Source organism: Chironomus tepperi, unplaced genomic scaffold (assembly GCF_022539635.2).
Source record: "Chironomus tepperi strain 1889 unplaced genomic scaffold, CSIRO-AGI_Ctep_v1 contig_456, whole genome shotgun sequence".
Taxonomy (NCBI): Eukaryota; Metazoa; Arthropoda; class Insecta; order Diptera; family Chironomidae; genus Chironomus; species Chironomus tepperi.
The window spans coordinates 80,914-103,303 of record NW_027226578.1 but is presented as its reverse complement, the minus strand read 5'-3'; the positions used below and the strand labels follow the sequence as shown (position 1 = coordinate 103,303).

General features: G+C 31.8%; 3 protein-coding genes and 1 long non-coding RNA gene across 6 annotated transcripts in view; 1 reads left to right on the top strand and 3 right to left on the bottom strand.

Annotated features, from left to right (window-relative positions):
* Positions 1–22,390, top strand: part of LOC139099003 (uncharacterized) — a 37,308-nt gene that overhangs the window by 8,373 nt on the left and 6,545 nt on the right. Inside the window, exons 2-3 of one of the 2 annotated variants that reach the window (XR_011545258.1) lie at positions 7,763–7,926; positions 8,057–8,250. This is a non-coding gene — a long non-coding RNA (uncharacterized lncRNA). Of the gene's footprint in view, positions 1–7,762; positions 8,016–8,056; positions 8,251–22,390 lie in introns of those variants that run through there. The other variant, XR_011545257.1, reaches the window with a different exon arrangement.
* Positions 1,887–3,394, bottom strand: LOC139098977 (uncharacterized). The gene is made up of 3 exons (XM_070651366.1): positions 3,362–3,394; positions 2,606–2,849; positions 1,887–2,543 (listed from the first exon to the last, which is right to left on the bottom strand). The coding sequence occupies exons 2-3, from the start codon at positions 2,835–2,837 to the stop codon at positions 1,939–1,941; spliced, it is 837 nt and encodes a 278-aa protein (XP_070507467.1). The 5' UTR covers positions 2,838–2,849; positions 3,362–3,394; the 3' UTR covers positions 1,887–1,938.
* LOC139099001 (uncharacterized) lies at positions 8,076–13,748 on the bottom strand. 2 transcript variants are annotated; one of them, XM_070651399.1, is made up of 4 exons: positions 13,680–13,748; positions 10,501–10,862; positions 10,395–10,442; positions 8,076–9,324 (listed from the first exon to the last, which is right to left on the bottom strand). In XM_070651399.1, the coding sequence occupies exons 2-4, from the start codon at positions 10,844–10,846 to the stop codon at positions 8,687–8,689; spliced, it is 1,032 nt and encodes a 343-aa protein (XP_070507500.1). In that variant the 5' UTR covers positions 10,847–10,862; positions 13,680–13,748; the 3' UTR covers positions 8,076–8,686. The 2 variants fall into 2 exon arrangements, with proteins under 2 accessions (XP_070507500.1, XP_070507501.1); XM_070651400.1 differs by having other exon boundaries at positions 10,395–10,439.
* LOC139099002 (uncharacterized) lies at positions 19,806–21,525 on the bottom strand. Its single transcript, XM_070651402.1, has 3 exons — positions 21,326–21,525; positions 20,720–21,095; positions 19,806–20,449 (listed from the first exon to the last, which is right to left on the bottom strand). The coding sequence occupies exons 2-3, from the start codon at positions 21,030–21,032 to the stop codon at positions 19,806–19,808; spliced, it is 957 nt and encodes a 318-aa protein (XP_070507503.1). The 5' UTR covers positions 21,033–21,095; positions 21,326–21,525.

Here is a 22,390-nt window from a genome sequence, read left to right as displayed (position 1 = left end):
CAATTGTGACTAAATATTAATTAAAATTTTTCAGTCTAATTCAGTGGAGCATACGAACATACGATTAATGGCATTTTCATACATTTTTGGTATGAAGTAGCCCGCCACTGACATATTCAGTATGATGATTGTGTTAATTAATTTGTTGTGATTTTAATTCAGTCATTCAGTCATGAATGTGTTAATTGTTACTTGATTGTCCTGAGGTGGACAACCTTTTTTGTGCAACGGCGCATTTCGACAGAAGAAAATTTTTCATGACACACCAATGTAGAAATTCTGCATAGAATTATTGATTTCTTTAATTCCTTATATTTCAAAATTACACCAGTGTGCCGCGGTACACAGATTGCTCACAACTTATATTCTTCGAGTCATTAAGAGTCAATGAAACGAGTTTCAAATTTATTATCATCTCCACGATTACTTTATGGGCTCGTGCCTTTCAAAATTCAAGCAGAATTTTGCTGATTATTTAATGAAAAAGCGTAATTTTGTTTTTACCCAAATAAAATATAATTTCGATTATTCTTGTGTTGAGAATAAAAATCTTTTAATGCATCTTAAGTATGCTTAACTTTTTCGAACCACACCTTTTTTTGTTCAATTCAAGATCTAATACATTTCGTACGATGAAGATCAAATGATGTGCGAAAAATCAATTTGGATATATCGCTTTATTCTAATTAAATTAGTTGAATACATTTTCATAAGCAAATTTATAGTGAAATTATATGAAATTTTATGTATTTGAGTCGCAGTTTGACTATAAATCTTGAAAATTTTCTTATCAATTCTTTAAAACAATATGTACATACATTAATCCACACTGACAATTCTAATCCAGTAAAAATTTCAAAGACAAGTTATGATTATTGGTCTTTAATCTAGACATTAATACAAAATCATAGCCGGAAGTTAAAAAAAAATTAATTTTAGATATGCAATAAAAGTTTCTTCGAAAAATGAGAAATTCAACTTGTCAACTTGGTTTTGGCATATTGAATATTTTAGTCTGCTGTACAAAAAAAAGAGGCGATATAAAAAAAATTCACAATTTCAACATGAAAATATGAATTTATGTTAATAGGCAATTACAACTGCATATCAAAAACAACGATAGCACTGTAACTTCTGCCACATTACGATGGAATGTATGACATAATAAAATTGATAAAAGTTCTCGAAGGACGAAAAGAAATAAAATGAAATCATCAGTCAATATTGATGGAAATTCAATAATATATTTTAGGAGGACAAGCGGAAAGTTTTTAAGTGAGGATGTGAATAGCAAATTGATTGAATTAAGTCAAGAATTTTTTTTAAATAATCAAAAATGTACTTTATTGCAAGAGTGAAAGTAAAAAAATACATGCTAAATCAGTGGTTGGCAAACTTAGAGCAGCCAAAATTTATTCGAAATACCATAATCATAAGCCATGTTTGGTCTAGGCTTACTATTAAGGTGTGCCGCAAAAAAGAAGGTTGCGAACCACTGGTATAAATAGAAATACTAAAATATAGGTATTTGGAGAGTTCATTCAGAGATCCAAACATGACATTGTCTTTTTCTTGTTCCAACAAGCATAGAACATGCTTTTTTAGTACCGTGATGACACTACAGTACCAAATAAGCATGCTTTTTGCTTGTAGGGTTGTTAATGATTAGTCTTTAAAAATCTCAGAATATAGTAGACGATATTAAGGCATAAACTTAAATGATTGTTGATGATAGCTCATAAATTGATTTAATTTCAATTCAAATGATGATTAAATTCAATCAACCTGTAAAGAACACATAATAATTCTCAAATGTAAACGATTTTAATAATAAAGTTAAATATTACCATCAATAAATTTAGAATTAAATGTATGTTATCCCTTGAATCAATTATGAATAAGATGAATCTATGCTAGTTGAGGATTATGTTAATTATTTTACTTCAATTCTTTCATTTCTTCGTCGATGGCTTCAATCAATCCAAACTGAATTTCACTCGTGCCAAATTTCAATGAGTTGCTACGTTCTTCTAAGTTGTAAGCACTGATAATATCGATCTGAAAATCAGCCTCAAATCCTCCAACAACTTCTCGCTTATCAAGAATCATCCATCTTGATGTATCTAAGCCATTACATCTGAATATTTGAGATAAAATTTGTGATTCATCAAGTATTGGGCCAGGAATGAACGTGAAGTATTTGTATTTAGGTATTTCACTCAGGAGATAGAACACAAAACGTTGTCCATCGATGCTCCATGAAGACATGGATTTGATAAACCAGAACAATGTCCAATAATCGGCAAATTTTATCCTCCATACTCCATTTAATAACCAATTGCCCAAAAAACGAGGACATCCGACATTTTCTTCATCAATTTTGTCCATGATAAACTTATGGAGAGAAGCTTTAATTTCTGGTGTCAATTCGTGATTAAGTGTGCTTGGCATACACACAGCACCTTGAATAGTGCAGTCTTTGGTCAAATCTCTTTGGAATGAATCTGAAAGTTGTTGGCTATTGCTGTTTACAACGTTGTTGTCTGAGAATTTAAATTAATTGACTGATTCTTACTTCATTATTGATAAAAAGTCAATTCCTTACCTTTTGATAATGCTAAAATGATTTTCTTCTTCTCACGATGAGCCTTTGTGGTCTGTCCCTTACGTCGATTTACTACGCATTTATTACAGTTACACAGTTTATTTGGACAACCTTCCTGCTTATGACCTGACTCTAATTTCTTGACACCATGATTACGACAGAAGCCACAATATTTGACTCTCTTCTTGGGCTCAGTTTGAACATTTTTATTAATGTTATGAATTTTTCCCATTTTTATAAGAATCTGATGTGAGAGAAAAGACAAAAAAATTAAAATATTTGATATTTGCATAAATATATTTAAATTGTGTATTAAATTGTGTCATTAATCGATCCCCAGTCTAGTCGTCAACTAGACAATATATAAAGTTATTAGAAGGGCGGTCATCTGCTGTATTTTTGCCGAGACACTGCTGTACTTTTTTACCTTGCTGCTGTGTCCCGAAAAAACCTCAAAATGCCCCGATATTTCAAGAAATCGAAAATTCCATTCAAATTTTTTGCCCTTTTTTGCAAGTTTTGTACGTAAATTAAGTAGTCCTTTTAATACTAAAACTTAAAACAGTCCTAAAGAACCCCAAAAAGGCCAAACTTAGAAATGTCCCGGTATGTAGCAAAAATCCTATGGCCACCCTAATTATTAGTCGATTTAGTGTAAATTAACAGGTTATAAACTGCCTCATTAATGATTACATTAATAAAAAATATTAGGAATAAAAATACAAAACTGAGAAAATAAAAATAAATTTCACACACATTATTTTTCTGCTTCCAATAAAAAATATATGACTTACTCCTATAAACTTCACTGTATTACTGACTCGAAAAGTCGCTCATAAAGAGCGAAAAAAAAAAATAATTCGCATAAACAGAAGCCGCATACAATCAAGAAATTTTAATATTTTTTTTTTTTTATTTTTATGACGCCGTGACGAAACCAATGTAATTGTGTGACAAGAAAAGAAAATCAGATGAACAAATGAATATGATATAAATTGTTCATTGCATAGATTTCTTGTCTATATTCCCTCTGTTTAATCACAAAAATGTTTAAAATTATTTATTTATAGATCGTTGGTTTGTTCATTTGATAATGATTTATCTGTGTATTTCAACAACTATAACAACTTCTTGTGAGTTGATCATCTATTTATTATCGTAATTTATAAGCTTTGAAGATTATAAAAATGCTTCTTCAAGATTTTAATGCATTTACAACTTAACTGTTTCAGGGGAACAAAATACGATATAGTCATTATATATTCATTGAATGTTCATGATGATTATGAGCAATTGATTTTGTACAAATGCGTAAATATCTATTTAATGATAAGGTGTCAGATTTGTACTAAAAGTAAATATTTTCATGAAAAAAGTTTTAAATTCTTGATTACTATAGTAACAATTAGGTACAAATGTGCTAAACTGTTGTATTATGAGCACGTGGTGATAGGAAAGGTGAATTTTCGTTGAAACAATTTTTGCTGTAACGTTTCACATACACGTGTATGTATTTGCATTCCTATTGTACGAAAATGAAAATGTAAAGGATGATACACGTTAAGTCGTTCTGTCAAGGTTAATGTATTATTCTCTATCCACACAAACTTTCCAAAATCATCAGTTACATATGAATCTTGAGCGAAATGCCTTGCAATATATGTATTTAAATAGCTACTTTATAATTCCTTTAGATGTGTCTACGTGACTATCAGCATTAATTATTATAGTTAATCGAAAATTTCATCTGAATGACTTAAAAGGTTTTGATGATTTTTTTTTAATTTGACCTCATTCTTTTGTGTGGTGGTTGTAAAATATATCACCCCCAAACCTGCACTTCCACAAGACAAAAGATATCATATTTCACAAATACATTCAAACATACGAAGCATGTAAAAAGATTAAAAGAACGAGAAAAAGAGATTTAAATGTCATGAAAAGCTATGGGTTTAATATAGTTTGATGTATTAGTGATAAAGCAAGAAATTTCCCTTGTATTCAAATATTCATAAAATTTTATGTTAATTTAATTGCTGATCATTCACAAAAAATCACTTTAAATTTACACCCACGCATCGTAAATATATTGAAAAACAGGAAACGCGACTTTCAGACAACACACGCTAAATAATTTAAAATCAATTAACTCATTCTTTTAATTTGTTGCATTTGATGCATTTGATGAATTTGAAGCATAGATGCATAAATGCATAAAAATGCATCTTGACCTGCGCATCTTGGCGAATCCTACATAAAAGGACTAGATTAAATAGAAAGCTATGATTCTTGATAATTTAATGCTCTTCCGTTGATTGGCTGCAGAATGCATTTCTTACGCCATTTAGAAAAATGCATTGGCTCATTTTTCTTTTGTTTTATAAAGTAATTATCTCATGCTATGCTTTAAGCTTGTTTCGCCTTTTTGATTCGTTCATTGTTTTGTGTTAGTGAGATCATAACTTTATTTATAGGGTTTGCCGAATGTATGCATGCATTTTCTATTGATTGTCCATCTGGACAACTGAAATGCGCTGGTCTGCAGTTTGAAAATGCATTTATCTGAATATTTATATGGAGCATTAATCTATTTAAAGATATTCTATATGGAAATATTAGTCATAATGCACAATTCATAGACATGTATGTAAACATAGAATATCTAAAAATATCCATCAATAATAAATCCACAGAATAAATTATTAGTAAATAAATGATGTTAATCTTAGTCGCTTAAGTCATTAATATGCATGAGAGAATAAATTATATTAGAATGATGTTCAAATCAATTGATACTACGACGACACGATGATTTTAGGACAAAAAAAAGTATACAAGCATTTGCTATATTTTATTCAAGCAATATTCCAATTATACTTAAAACAAGTTGTTGACTAATCTGCTAATTATTATGTAGAAATTGACGAGAGCACGCTCGTTGTCTGTTGGATATTATTTGATATTTTTCTCTTCTTTTTCTTTTTCGCTTTGATATCTTTGATATCATGCCGAAAAAAATTCACTATATACGGTTGATATAAACGTAGACCTGCTGATTAAATATTGTTAACAATAAGAAGACATTTTACTATATTATGCAAAGATTTATATTTATTTTTAAAACATTCAATATTCAACATGATATTCATCATAAACAGAAGTATCGGATTCTATCCAGGATTAAGCCTCTCCAGCCTCTCTCATTTTTTTGTATCAAATTTGGGAATGGACATTTTTTGATTTATTTTAGTTCTGCTTGAGTGTTGTCATTGATTTTCTGTTCCCATACGTCATCATCGATTGTTTCAATCCTTCCAAATTGAATTTCATGACCACCGAATGTCAATGATTCATTCTCTTTCTTTAAATAATAGACACTAATTAGATCCATTTCAAAATCAACTTCAAATCCTCCTTTAACTCGTTGCTTTTTAAGAATAATCCATTTCGATGTATCGAGATTGTTATGCTTGAATATAAGTTGCAAAATCATTATGTCATCGAGTATAGGACCAGATATAAATGTGTAATATTTGTATTTAGGCAAATCACAAGTTAGTTTAAATATTAACTGTTCTCCAACTGCAATCCAATCATCCACAATTTTCTTAAACCCGATCAAAGTCCAATAATCAACAAATTTGATTCTCCAAGCACCACTCTCTATCCATTCTGTTATAAATTGAGGACATCCATCCGTTTCTTCATCAATTCTGTCTTCGACTAGCTTACGAAGAATATTTATTCTATCTTCTGTGATTTCATGATTAGATGTGCTTGTAACAGCTCCTGAAATCTCGCGAGTTTTGGTGATCAAGTCTGTATGGAATTCATCAGAATTTTGTTGATATTGACTGTGTTGCATGATTGTGTCTGAGAAGAAAATTCAATAAAAATAAGTCAAAAAAAAGCGTGTAAAAATCAAGTCATAGAACATAAAACTAAGATAAATAAACTAAGTAATGACTGTCTTTCTTCTTATTTTTGTGCACACTTGCGGACATCTGTGTATACATCAAATGATTTATATAAATAAATATCGTCGTCATCACTACAATCTTCACAGAGTACTTATAAAGATTAACGTTTATAGGAGGCTCGACTTTTTTCGTGTGTACACATTTTTATTTCAATCCATATGGATGATTATTATTGTGCTAACTGAATCCATATGGAAACTTCACACATCTGATATTATGACGTACTCGTGTCCATGCAATATGCAAAGTTTGCAAGTGGTTGGGATTCCACGTGAAATGTTGATTTTATGCAGTGTTGTCCGAACTTTATTGAGCCAAGGGACACTTTGAAATTCTCGCAGCATACCGTATCTTAGCAAAATTATTTAGCGGCACCTTGCGGCACACCGATTAAGTAAATATTCGTAAAATTATAGGGAATCAGAATAAAGTCTTTAAATAAGGTTTTGGATGTATTTTAGTGTGTGCTGCGGCACGCACTTTGGACAAAATTGATCTGAAGATTATAAAAATTCTTATTCTTCTATGTTACTCACATAACTGCTTATAATGAAATATTGTGATAAATGATGACCGGCTTCTTCAGAACACAATTAATGACTGAGAACTGTGAAAGACTGAATGTATAAACAAACACACTTAAAAGGTTTCGTTTTTCTTTCTTCTTCTTGCCTTTTGATGTTAGTGCAGCATGTAATAGTTTTTTTCCTATTTCTCTCTTTTTTTTCGTTCCTTTTGGAATTTTTTTTTTCGATATCATTCGAGTCATGCATTTTAGATAAGTTAATTTATGTATTTTATAGATTCACACGTAATTTTTCAACTATGTGAATTATTTATAAATATAAAGAAATTTTAGCAATGACTGTCCAAAAAAGTTAGATAAGAGAACATTTAAAAAGAGTCAGGGGTGGGGTGGAGGGTTGATTAGGGGTCTAGAACCCTCCAACCTTTTTTTTTGCAATAAATCTTCAATTTGTTGGAATTTCTTGTCAAAAAATCCTAAAAACAACTCTAAATTTTGATAACCCATACACATACATTTTATACACATCGTTTTGTGTATTTGTGTATTTGTGCCTCAAAAAATGTATACAAGCATAGTTTAATAGTTTAATTTAAATAGAATAATAAATAAGTTTTTTAATGTCTGATTTTTTTTGTACATTTTATTTAGGTAAATAGCCATCATGGAGATTCAGGATTGGATACCAAAGAATGAACATGCGTATCGTGTGACTTAATACTCTCGTTTTCCATTGGTTATGAAAATCAGGGTAAAGTTTCTCAAAGCACATCACAATATAAAGTTAACATTGTTTTGAACGTAAATGCTTAAATGTGAGTTTATAAAATCCTCATAGTTATTTTTAGACTGAATAAAAAGTGGAAATGAAAAGGATGATGCAATAAATAATTTTATAAAATTATTTATTTGTTTTATTTTGATTCACATTTGACTTTATTACAGCTCTAAAATTTAAGCGGTCCGTAATTGGAACGAGAATATACAAAATTATTATGCAGTCATGCACGAATTCCGAATTCTTCTTACACACATGCGAGATAGAATACAGATAGTTGCGAAGGTCAGTAATGTATGCATTTCATATATCTGAAAGCACGCGCTCAAAGCATGACAAGAATGTTAAAATTGGACTTCAGGTAAGGCCCCCCTCCCCTTATATTTGAATTTTTTAATATTTTCAGCACGTGCGTATTTTAAAAATAATCAAAAATGCACCATCACGAAAAAACTGCTGATTTGAAAAAAATATTTTTTTTTATCTCTCGTGCGTCTTGCCTTAATCATGATTCATTTTTATTTCCCAGAAATTGGCAGTAATTTTTTCAAAAGCAAATACGACTAAGTAGCAAAAAAAGATTTATGGCTCTTTTTCTCACATATTTCCAAATAAATTGATTAAAGCTGAGACAAGTCATTAATCTCAACTGTAAACGTGAAATTAAATTTGTTATTTTAAATTTTTATATCTTTAAATTTTTAAAATACAATTCTTATTAAGGATGATTAAGGAGCAAATCTTCATTTTCAAAAATGTGTCATGATTAGCATGGCATGAGTTAATGATTGACATTTTCAAAGTAACGACTTGTCATACATCCGTTGAAGTTCTCTTCTATTCCTTACACAAATTTGCACGCATTCATCTTTTATATCAAGATGAAAGTTTCTTGAGTGTATATAGCCAGCACTAAGGAAATCGACCGTGAAATAGAATTTCTGTTGTTTTGGCGGATCTGGTGGTTCTGGGATGAATTTTGCTTCCTCGACAAACCAATTTGTTGTATTTAATCTGTTTTTGTCTTGAATTTCTCTCAAAAATTCATCGTCGACTGTGAAAAAGCTTTTTACTCTTTTCAAAATGCATGACATTTTGATGACGGTCAATAGGTGACTCTCGTGAATCACAATTATCTTTTTACTCGGATATCTCTTCGTGAATTCCCTAGCTAATTGTAAGATTACGTCTTTTGTCTCCTCATCCAAGCATGCAATTTTTATAAATCCTTTTTCATAAAGTTTATATTGTATCCTAAGATCAGTGGCAGTTGATGTTCCAGGAAGATTATCTATTGCTCGCCAAAATTCTTTAACATAATCATTTTTTAATATTAAAAATGGATAGTGTTCAGCCATGATTATTAGTGTAAATATCGGAGGATCAGAGATAGTTAATGTTTCGTTGTTCTCTGTTCTGCTTCCTGTAAGCTTATCTAAAATGATAAATATCAGTTAGGTACTGTGTAATTTTATAGAAAAGGTAAGGATATAGGAACAAAATAGAAATGGATATGTCGCAACACCGTCGAGTCCGGATCATCTGGCAGAAACTATGGATTCCATGGATTTTATGGAATTTGTGGAATCCATGGAAAAATTTATGGAAATCATGGAATTTATGGATTTTTTGATGGAATCAATGGAATCCATGGAAATTATGGATTAGTTCGTGGAATCCATGGATTCTATGGATTTTTTCATGGAATTCATAGAATCTATGGATTAATTTATAGAATATGTTGATCCTTTGGAATTTGTGGAATCGATTGAATCTATAGAATCTATGGATTGTGGAATATATTGAAATAATCATTGAAAAAAATCTAAAATAGAATCTTTAAATCATATTTACCCTTTTCTAATGATTTTTTCTTATAGAATTTATAGAATAACTTTAAAATTTCTGCAAAATTCTGCATTTACATTATCAAAAATGGAAAAATTACTATCTATTCTAATGTTCATCAAATTTTTCGGACTGTTTGTATAAGGAAAAATTATAGTGAGCGTTTTAAAATTTTATGCGCCCATCAGTTATTTCGGACTTATTTGTAAGAGGAAAAATTACAGTAAAATATTTAAAAAAGCATGAAAAATTAAGAATTTTAAAAAAAAAGTTCCATACTCCATGGATTCCATAGATTCAATGGATTCCACAAATTCAATATGATCAACAAATTCCATAAATTAATCCATAGATTCTATGGATTCCATGGAAAAATCCATATAATCCATGGATTCCACGAATTGATCCATAATTTCCATGGATTCCATTGATTCCATCAAAAAATCCATAAATTCCATGATTTCCATAAATTTTTCCATGGATTCCACAAATTCCACAAAATCCATGGAATCCATAGTTTCTGCCAGATGATCCACTCCCAATTGCCCTTAAATTCCAAACAATATTGATTCATTCATAGTCAATTGTTGTGTTACTAAAGCTTAACAATTTTTTTTCAGGAAGTGAAGTCAACCCTTAAAAGTAAGTATTAATTACCCCATGTCGATGTATCAGCATCGTCCTCAGCGCCATCTACATTGTCTTCTGAAAAATAGTCTTATCAGTTAAAGCTCTTATAATAGAACTCGATATAAATCCTTACCGAGATATTCTTCATTTTCCAAAGGTATCTCACTATCATCATATGGAATCCAACTATCTTTGGTATCGGAATTAACTTCTAGAACACTTACAGCTTCCAAATTTGAGCTAGTTACTCTTGAGTCATCGGTTTTGCTCTCAGAATTATTGTTGCGATATTTTTGCATTCTTATTGTCTTTCCTTGATTTTTTAGACAGTCTGGACATTTGTCTATGTGCTCCTTAACATTATATTTGCACTTTCCTCTATGACCTTTTGCTAAACGTTCTTCACCATGAATCTTGCAGAATGCACAGTTGTTGACCTTTTTTCTTTCTTTTGTTGTACGCTTTTTTCTTCGCTGCATTTCACCTGTGGATATCCTAAAATATTTTTAAATTTAAAAACATGTCAGTTAACAGCTCTTGAAATATTAAAGTGATTTATTAGCAGGCGCCAAAGCTTCTGACAAATTTGTTATTCAACACTTGTGGTGTTGTATTTTGATACTTAAAAGCGTGACTGAATAAAATAAATGTTTATTTAATTCGTCTTGCCTTCTTTTAGACATCTTATTCATCCATTCACTTATTCATTCATTCATTAATCTTTGATTCTGGGTATCCCAAATAAGAAGAATATACTCACAAAATTGAGCAATTTAAAATCGATTTATTAAATATTTTATTGGGCACGTTCGATTCGGTGATCATGCTTTTTGTAAGTTAAGAGTTGATTCCGTTATGAAAAATATTTAAATTAAATAATGTTATAGAGCGAATTCAAATCCCTGCATATGTTATATCTAGAGATTTTAATACTAATTGTTGATATATTTCAATACCGCGATGTTGAATACCTTATTTACAGGATTGTAGCTAGGGGATATTTACTTATTACGTCACAGAATAACGAACTTTTTTCAAAAATGAACATTTCTCGGAATTCTCGGAATTTTCAACTACAAGTTTGCAGGCTAGGACGAACTATAAATTACAGCCGAAAACTTCTGACATTTTCATCTACAATGCATAAAATGATCAAGCTGTCGGCTCTGAATTCTTTGCCGAATCTTAAACAATCGGAGATTATGTGTGTCCTCCTAACGTCCTCTCTGGTTATACTTCTGCTGAGTCATATTAGTGTTATCCATGTTATACTTTGTATATTATTTGAATTTATAACAATTTTCCCATTTATTAAAATTTACCAAATCTTTGTAATATAAAAGAATATTCAAACATCATCGATCTATTTTGAGAAGTCAGCAATTTTTGATTTAATCGAGGTAAAACATTTATAATATTATTTTATCATTTTTTTATCTAATTCAAATTCATTTTTTAAGGTTTCAAATTTAGATTTTGATTTGAAATTGAAATTTTGTTCAAATTTTAATTTTAGAATCTTCTCTTTTTAATCGTGTAATTAATTCATCGGCCATATTGAAACTGGAAAACAAAGAGCTGTTGGGTGAGAAAACTTTGTTTCATGGTACTCTAGTTTGTAGGTTCTAGTGTGGAAGATGCTCAACAGAGGCTTAATCAAATATCTTTCAGGGTGATTTTGTTAACTTTTAAAATGAACGAATTCAGGAGTACTTGGGTTAATATTAATTAATTAAAGATTTTCGAGAAGGTCTGTACAATCACATCAATATAAATTCCAGAACATACTCTATAAAGCTATAACCTTAAGTTAAAATAACTAGTTATCCATATAGTTTTGCGTAGTAACAAAATCGAGTCGGAATAGTCGTGAAAAGTTTAATTCTTCGGAAGAATTAATGTGTTAATTTGGGTGCCAAAAATATTTAGATAGCCTTAAAAATTGTGATAAAAAAATTCTAAGAAATTGATACAAAGTCCTTCATTTTATCACAAAAATGTGATTTCGCGAGAAACTCTGATAAAAATTGAGAATGTTTAAGTTTCATTAAGCAACAAAGGCTATATTTTCATGAAGAAAATTATAAAAGTGATTTAAAGAAAATGTTCATTTTCACGGAAACTTGTTGAGTTTGAGGAAAAGTGAAAGAAAAATTTGAGTGAATCTAGTACTTAATTGTGTAATCTAATTCTGAGAGATTGAGAGAAGAGCTTCTCAAAAGAGCAATTGAGAGAATTGTGTAAAGAGATTTTGAGTTATTTTGACAGCTTTAAGATCGTTGTTTATTGTTCTCATCAGATATTGATGTAAATGTTGCGTGATCAACATGATCAGCGCACAAAAATAAGAAGATTCAAAGTAAATATTTAAAAAAAAATTCGCATTAACTAAAAATAGCTTAAGTTTGTGACTTGTGAATATTATAATTTCAAAAAATAATTCTTGTTTTCTAAAAAATATCAATTTTTGGGGTTCAAGGACGGAATTCCACATTGTTGTTTAATCTGCGAATTTCAGTTAATTTATTTGTTACAAAATGTAAAGGCAGGGGTCTAAAAACGCTATACTTAGAACTATCAAGTTCAAGTAGACTCTAAGTGACTTGCTTCAAATCTGATAAGACTTCAAATTATTAATTAAGGACATAATTAAGTTTAGTTTTAAGTAACAAATATTATTATAAATTTTCATTAATAGTCATCTAACCATCTAATCTAATAGTCAACTCATCCAAGCTTTTTGCAAAAGTTTATCTATGAAAATACTAACTTCCAATAAATCAAGATTGTGTTATTTTATAGTTTTCTAAACGTTGGAGTATTATTACTCATTCGATAACATCGAGTTATACATGAGAGTGTATTAATGTTTGCTTTTATAAGTTTGTTGCACAAATGATTCTCTCTCATGAGCAAAGTTTTGAATTTTTTAAAAAAATTTGCTGATTTAAAAAAATATTTTTTGAATTTTAATATTTTTGAAATTGAATTTTTTTATCCTGCGATACAACTTGGATCATCAAGAACTAGTCATGAAATTTTTTTTAACTTATTTTTTCATCTTTTTTAAAAAAATTCTTTTTAATTGCAATAAATTCAATTAAATATTGCACTTATTTCTGTTCATAAATTTAAAAATTATTTTAAGTGTCCGTGCTGACTTCAAATAATATTGCACCATAAAAATCACAATTTTTTGGCAAACTTTATAATTTTTTTTTTTTAAAATTTAATTAGCTTTAATTTACTAACAATAACTAAATTCACTCCAAAATATTCACTTAATTTCAAAAAAATTGTAAATGTTATTACCGTTTTAGTTAATTCCTCTTCAACGTCTTCACCAGATTCAATCCGTCTGATTCTGTCAATGTACTAAACGTTAATGCTTGCCCCGCAGTGAAAACTCGTCAAAATAAACTCTTTTTTCTGCTCGCGAGCGCAAAAAAACGAAAGTCTTTGCAAGTTATATTTCGTATATGAATGAATAGTTTTGGAGTTTGACCGATTCCGGTGGTTCTGAGAAAAACATGCTTCCGAAAAAGTTTGAATGTGATTAATAACAGCCGGTTTATCGATAAAAAGTTAATATTGACATCATTTTAATGTTATAAGCAACATTGTGGGAGTCTTAAGTATTTATCCTTTCAAAAGTCGGAAAAGGATCTTTTATAGTACTTAATATTATCAATCTGCCTAGATTAATGACAAACGTATGATTTTTCTAACTTAGTGATGTTTCATGTATGCCGAGGAGTAGAGCTTTATTCCTGTAAAGGACACAATATAGAAATGGCAAAATAATCCAGAACCAGCAAGATGTGAGGCTGACCTGCGCTAAATTCGGTAAAATCTGGTTTCAGGATAGACTCATACTGAAAAAAGGTAACCATCATTATTTTAGACTGTCATTTTGCAGTAAAACGTCATACATTCTCAAAAAGCTTTAGTCAATTGCCTTTGAGTGACACAACAATGTTACTATGTCACTTCTACGTCACCGTTTTGACTCACTCATGAACAACGGGTTTGATAATATTTCCCGATTCGTGCCTTTTAGAAAAAAAAATCATTGTTAACCCATATCAACAGCAATCTTTTAAAAAAAGGAGTAGTAATCAATATCTAAAAAAAAGTTCTTCAAATTTATCAATTCCAATGAAGTACAAAACAAATTAAACTTTGTAGCATATTATTTAATTGATATAATATCATGTGATTGAGCTTTTGTGTATTTTTACACGCTTTTTTATTTATTATATTGCAAACAAGAAATGTAATGACAAAAGTATACAATGACACTCCCATATTTGGGTGGTTGAAATTCTGAGTATGGATTGGTTTATATTGATAAGCAGTTATGCAGATATTCTATGTTGTTGAACTGAAGTTTATAATCAGTATCTTTGGACGAGGGTAGACATTTTATACTGAGTTTGAAAAAACGGTGGGTGCTCCTAAAAGCCGTCTAGCTTCGACTCTGCCGAGCATTCCCTAGGACAGTGGTTCATAGCCTGCTTGTCGCGACAAACCTGGTTTTGAGATGTTTGCTTCTAAAATTTAAAGTTGAACAATTTTATCCAAATTCGTATTGTGATTGTGTATGTGACAGAAAAAGATTAACAGCAAATTCTTTTCCTTGGATACTTCCATGAACAACATTGCCCTATAAAACACACTTCAAAAATAATATGGACTTAAACAAATTCAGTTTTAAGTTATCAGCTTCTTGATTTCAGCCGAATAATATTATAAAAAATATTTTTCTTCTGAAAAACTAATTCCATCAGTCAACGATACCCAACATATATTAAATGTGCGTCTACACAGAATTTTTAAATTATTTTTTCCAAAAATCTTAAATAGCTTGCCATAAATTTTCAAAATTCTTTACATGCTTCTATTTACAAAAAAAAAAAAAAAACTAGTGTATCGGGTAGAAACCCAATGCGGATATATTCACACCGTTCCATAAAAAGTCTCGTGGGTAGGCCAAGCTTCGCTTGGCACATGTTTGAGGAATCAGGCTCCAGTGGGTAGGCCAAGCTTCGCTTGGCACATGTTTGAGGAATTAGGCTCCAGCGGGTAGGCCAAGCTTAGCTTGGCACATGTTTGAGGAATCAAGCTCCAGCGAGTAGGCCAAGCTTCGCTTGGCAAATGTTTGAGGGATCAAGCTCCAGCGGGTAGGCCAAGCTTCGCTTGGCAAATGTTTGAGGAATAAAGCTCCAGCGGGTAGGCCAAACTTCGCTTGGCAAATGTCTGAGGAATCAGGCTCAAGCGGGTAGGCCAAGCTTCGCTTGGCAAATGTTTGAGGAATCAGGCTCCAGCGGGTAGGCCAAGCTTCGCTTGGCACATGTTTGAGGAATTAGGCTCCAGCGGGTAGGCCAAGCTTAGCTTGGCACATGTTTGAGGAATCAAGCTCCAGCGAGTAGGCCAAGCTTCGCTTGGCAAATGTTTGAGGAATCACGCTCCGGCGGGTAGGCCAAGCTTCGCTTGGCAAATGTTTGAGGAATAAAGCTCCAGCGGGTAGGCCAAACTTCGCTTGGCAAATGTCTGAGGAATCAGGCTCAAGCGGGTAGGCCAAGCTTCGCTTGGCAAATGTTTGAGGAATCAGGCTCCAGCGGGTAGGCCAAGCTTCGCTTGGCAAATGTTTGAGGGATCAGGCTCCAGCGGGTAGGCCAAGCTTCGCTTGGCAAATGTTTGAGGAATTAGGCTCCAGCGGGTAGGCCAAGCTTCGCTTGGCAAATGTTTGAGGAATCAGGCTCCAGCGGGTAGGCCAAGCTTCGCTTGGCAAATGTTTGAGGAATCAGGCTCCAGCGGGTAGGCCAAGCTTCGCTTGGCAAATGTTTGAGGGATCAAGCTCCAGCGGGTAGGCCAAGCTTCGCTTGGCAAATGTTTGAGGAATTAGGCTCCAGCGGGTAGGCCAAGCTTCGCTTGGCAAATGTTTGAGGAATCAGGCTCCAGCAGGTAGGCCAAGCTTCGCTTGGCAAATGTTTGAGGGATCAAGCTCCAGCGGGTAGGCCAAGCTTCGCTTGGCAAATGTTTGAGGAATTAGGCTCCAGCGGGTAGGCCAAGCTTCGCTTGGCAAATGTTTGAGGAATTAGGCTCCAGCGGGTAGGCCAAGCTTCGCTTGGCAAATGTTTGAGGAATTAGGCTCCAGCGGGTAGGCCAAGCTTCGCTTGGCAAATGTTTGAGGGATCAAGCTCCAGCGGGTAGGCCAAGCTTCGCTTGGCAAATGTTTGAGGAATTAGGCTCCAGTGGGTAGGCCAAGCTTCGCTTGGCAAATGTTTGAGGAATCAGGCTCCAGCGGGTAGGCCAAGCTTCGCTTGGCAAATGTTTGAGGAATCAGGCTCCAGCGGGTAGGCCAAGCTTCGCTTGGCTTCGCACATGTTTGAGAAGTCAATTTTCGTACAATGTTCAAAGTTTTAAAAATCGTATTAACCATTGATTTTAAAATTTTGTATGAAAACGAAAGTTTTTTGCTTTTTCTGAAGCAACGGCTATTCCTGCCATGCCCAAAAACTAATCAGCTCTTCTATAGGCCAGTACGGATCGATTGCAAAAAACTAGAAGTCTCTACGATGTCTCGTTATTGAGATTTCTTGATGATTAACTTGCTTGTTTGCTTGTTTGCTTGCTTACAGAATGCATATTTTTACGGTTTTCTCAGCCATGCTTCAACCAATTTCAAATCTGTTTTTTAATTATGATGTGAAATTCCAGGCACAAACTTATTCTAATAAAACACAACTTGTCATTATGCTTATTTTTGCTGGAAAATCTAAAAAACTGGTTTTCCAATCTGAACAAAACCAATACATTCACACGTGAAAACGGTGTGAATATAAAAAATTCTCAGTAATTTCTCAACCGCGTGTAAAAAAAATAGAGCGCCAAGCTTCACACACGATCATACGTGCATGGATACATCTTCCCTACTTCTCTCTCGACTTTGTTCGCTAAAAAATATTGAATTTTCGGAACTTGTTTTTGATTGTGAGAGTGCGGCTTCCCCGAAATGAGTCGTTTGATATTATTATCAGTTTATTTTTGTAGGTAGGAGACTCTTCTGGGTTCTCAGAACAATAATCAATTGACAGTTGGGGGTTATCTATTAACTTTGTTTAATTAAATCAAATTGAATTGTTAGAATGAAAAATTCGGAAGAGATAAGTGTTTGAATTTTATTGAAAATATTTTAATTGATCATTAAATTCAATTCACCAAGCCAATGAACGCTTTTGAATATTATCATGTGGTGGATGTAAATATACAAAGTAAATGCAAGCATTTCGTGAATTATCGTGGCTCGCTTCGTGAACTGAAATAAAATTGAGGTAGTAAAATTAAGTGTGGATTTTTTTCGGCATTTAGATATGGGAACTAAATTTAATTTATTGGAAAAAAACACTCAAGGCGCGTATCCGATCATCAATCTTGACAAGCCACTTATTGGATTAACATATCAAACTTTGATTTTTGGATTCTGTATCCTAGACATGTCGACAACAATGATTGTATTAATAATTTATCACAAGAGCTTATCCTGACGCTTGATTGAGCCATCATGGACGAAGTCTTAAATGTGCTTTTTTGAATCATATTGGAAACTCATAGACTTTTTGTAGACTAAAGGAAGAATTGAATTGAAGATTATGATTTTGATGCCAAATATTAACATTTGATCATATGTTTGAGAGCTTTGATATGACAAGCCCTCATTCGTCCTACTGACCCTCCCCCCACACCCCTTCTGTTGGATCGTGTCAAAATCTCCCCTTTTTCTTAAAGAATTTCCCCTTCCTCCTAAGAGCGTTCAAACTCTCTCATTTAAGACCATCTTTGGAGGTCCCAAAAAATCAATTACTAAACTCTCCAGCATACCACTGACTTAATTTTGAGTCTAAAGCCTAATAAGGCATTCAATTCAACATCCGAATAAAATATTCTATTACACAGTAACTGTTGCGTATCAACTGATAATACACGATGCCATAACTTGTTATCAAATTCGACGCAATAAGATTAACAACGCTTCTGATATGACTAATATGTCATGAGTGGACGGTTGAAATAATTGTCATTGGCAAAAATTGATAAGAAAAATATTTCCGTTCTCTATTTATAACTATTTATTTTTAAATTATTACAATAAAAAGGTATGAGATAAAATATCAAGGAGCTAATGAAACATGCGAAGTGAAAGTGACGAAATCGGATTTTCCTCGAATGAATCGCCGATTGTATGAAGGTCGCAACAATATCTTCATTTTTTCTTTTTTTGTTATTTGAGACACGCGCTGCGATTGTTTTCGGCTATTGATAATTTCTCGTGAAAATTTAATTTCTTCTCATTTGTTGGATTGAAAGATGCTTAAAAAATTATTAAGAAAATTCAGTTTTCATGTGAAAAAATTTCATTGTTACCGGCAAAATTAAATTTAGCATCAGGTTGTTCTCAAGGTTATTTTTGTTTACATTCTATAATTATATTCATATAAATAAGCGATAATAAAGTAAATGGCACACATCTTAATGACTCTTTTTTTATCAAGAATATGAATATGTATGCTTCGTGACATTTAAAGTGACTGTAAATTTTTAATTGTGGGATTTATTTTTAAATTTAATTTAAAACTGCCAGAGATATCCAAAATTATGACTCAAGAAGGTTACTAAATTATCACATATGTGCCTACATGTAATCATTCTGTTTATTATATTCAAAATTCACGTTATCTTCTATTTTTAGAGGCTTGCGTTGACAAAACTTATTTCATATCAATTTAAAATAAATTTGTTAATAATAAATGAATCTTGTCAGGTTTTATAACAAAGACTACATAAATATGTCGTAATATCTATTTATAAAAGAATAGTAACCATACTGTCTAGACTCTAGAGGATACCAAGTGCGAATATCTACAAATAATTAATGATGTTTATATTAATCATGCATGCGGTGAATTTTTGTAAACATTTAGTGTTGTTGAACTATTTGAGTCAAGAATTCGGTGGTTTTTCATGTAGTTAAGTGTACATTTAGGTATGTACATATTAGGTATGTTCCAGAGTGACTGAAGTGTCGTAGGCTGGTCGATTATCAGGAAGTTTATTAAGGGACTGTTCACTTGTTATGCTACTTCTATTGACTAAATGGAATTCTCATCCATCCTCCCCTTCTCTGAACGTAATAAATGAACTAATGTTTAGAATATCAGATTGCTTAATACATACTCTAAAGCCAGTAGTCATATATATGCCAAATAACCACCATAAGATTCACCAAATATGAACGTTGATCTGTTGCACCGTCCCTGTGCATATTCCTCATATGACCTTCGCCAATTCTGTCTAACGATTCAACTGTGTGTAAGAAGAAGCAATAAGATGTACATTAAGTAGTCACATGACATTTAATAAAAACTCTAAATTTTACTATGTTTGAAACAAAAATTTATTTCCATTCTTCAAAACTTTAACAACAACATTGTGTTTCTTCCAATCTAAACAAAAATTTCTAAAATGAATATATCCAGCACTAAGTAGATCGACAGAAAAGTGCACTTTATATTCATTATCAACTCCTCTGATACTATTGACAATCCATTCAGAAGTGTCCAATTTATTTTGAAGTTTAATTATTTTAAGAAACTCATGACTGCTGACTTTTTCCGTAATGTTACATGACATTCTTATATGTCTTGGCATTTGATTCTCATGAAGAACTTTAAGCTCCTTTTCGTTTGGTTTAAACTTCTTTACATCCAATAGTGATTCTATTATCGTCTTGTTACTACATGAAACTTTAAGGCAACCTTTTTCGTAAATCTTTTTCATATCATTACTTGGTATCATCAAATCGACTAAGTCAGTGATCAAGTTTTCAATATAATCCGATTCCTTTTTGGTTAGAATTCCAAATGGATAATTTTGAGCCATAATTATTATTGCATATGAGGTAATTGGTTCAAATTTTTGGAGTTTAAAGCCGCCGAGTGCATGAATGAATAGAAGATTCCTAGAAGATGACTGGTTGGAAGCTTCTTGACTTGGTGAGGTGTTGAATTCGGTTTTGATAACTGTGAGAAAATAGAATTAAAATAGAAATTAGAAGTGATTATAGATATAAGTCTGAATAATCTGTCGAGCATGCAGAATCGATCAATTATATTCCCGAGCAGCACAATGTGAGGTGTCCTAGCGAACGCAGTGTGCTGTTCGGGACTATAGATCCCCCTTACTACTGCGCTTCCAATTATATACTGTCTAAAGGCCATTACAGGAATCCCATCCCAACGGTATTGATAATCCAGTCCATACACTTAAGTTAAGTCCTAAATAATACATACCAGGCATTTCCTCATCAACATCTGTGCAATCCGAATCATCATAAGGAATTTCATTTTCATTCTTAGTTGCCAAATCATTTGGCTCCTCAATTGTCGTTGATGTACTTGGCTCATCTATACCATTGACACCTGATTCAGCTTTTGACTTTCTCTCTCTATGCTTTTGGGTATTTAAAGTCTTCCTTTTGTTACTTTTACATTCTTTACATTTTTCTAAATGTGACTTTACATTGTACGGACATTTATTACGATGACCCTTTTCAGGCTTGAATATACTATGATTTCTACAATAGGCACAGAATTTCGGTTTCATTGTTATTTTATAACTGTCACATGTATAGTCGTCTAATTTATTGTGAGGAGCTTATAGCTGGATCTGTAATGTGATAAATACAATTTTTAAAGTTTCTGATGTTCATGAATGTGAATTTATTAAGAAACTATGTAATTAGGGCTATTTATGTAAGATCCCTAATAGTTTATCACTTCAGGAACTTGAAAATAACAATTTTGTGTGATTTTGTTCTAGAAGTTTCTATTAATATTTAATATTTCATAAAATTTAGCTTTAACATTCATGAATAATGCACGAAAATTCATTATTACAACATTAAGGCGCTATAATCATCATTAACATGATTCACATCCGATAATATTCATCAAATTGCCGTATAAATCTCGATTTTTTTTTTCGATTATCACGTTTTTAAAATGGCGCTTGTTGCTTCAAGTGTTATGAATGTGTGAAATGATTTTTTCTGATTAAAAATCATCCACATTATGCCATTTTTCGTTGACGATTTGACTTTAATCACACAAATTCTTATCACAATTCACTTATTTTACATGATATTACGTCACTTACTTAATATATTGATATAAATTTAACAAATTTCATTTTTAAATGTGTTTTTGTAGTGGTATAACATGTTGCAGTATAACTTTGTTACTGTATACCTTGTTATGGTATAACATGACTCTTTGTGTGGGTTAGGATAGATTGTTGTTACAAAACATTGAAATTTTGAATATTTTCTTAACGGATTTATGAAAAAAGGATTTTTAAGGATATCTGCTTATGTTGGAATTGTGATTGGACTTGGAACTTCCAAAGAATTCCCATTTCGTCATTATAGATGAATATAAACTGATCTTTCATCGTCTTTGCTCTCTTAAAATTCAATTTTGGTTTGGGAAAATCCAAAATTTAATTTCTTTATGGATTTTTTGGGGGTTTAACCAGATCCATCCATAATAATTAAATTTACTAAGAAAATAGATTCCTATAAGTAAATCTGAATGAAATCAAAATCGCGTAAGAATTTTATTTTAAAAAGCACGTCAATTGATGATTCAAAGCCTAATAACCAAATCAGTATCGGACTGTATGGCATCATATGTGCCATTGACGAAAGTATTATGTTAATTAAATAATATTGACGCAAAATATGAGGCGATGAACTTCCGTTCGTAAATCTTTTATTAGATTTCTATGAATCACTTTATTGAATTGTTATATAAAAATCTAAGATGCTAATTTTTCTTGGTATGTGGATGAATTTCTTGGAAAAAGCGATAAAGCTGATGTTGTGTCTGACGACTGTTCTCTTTATAAATTTATTCCTAAGCGTGGAAATTTTAATAAATAAACCCGAGCGACACCATTGAAGA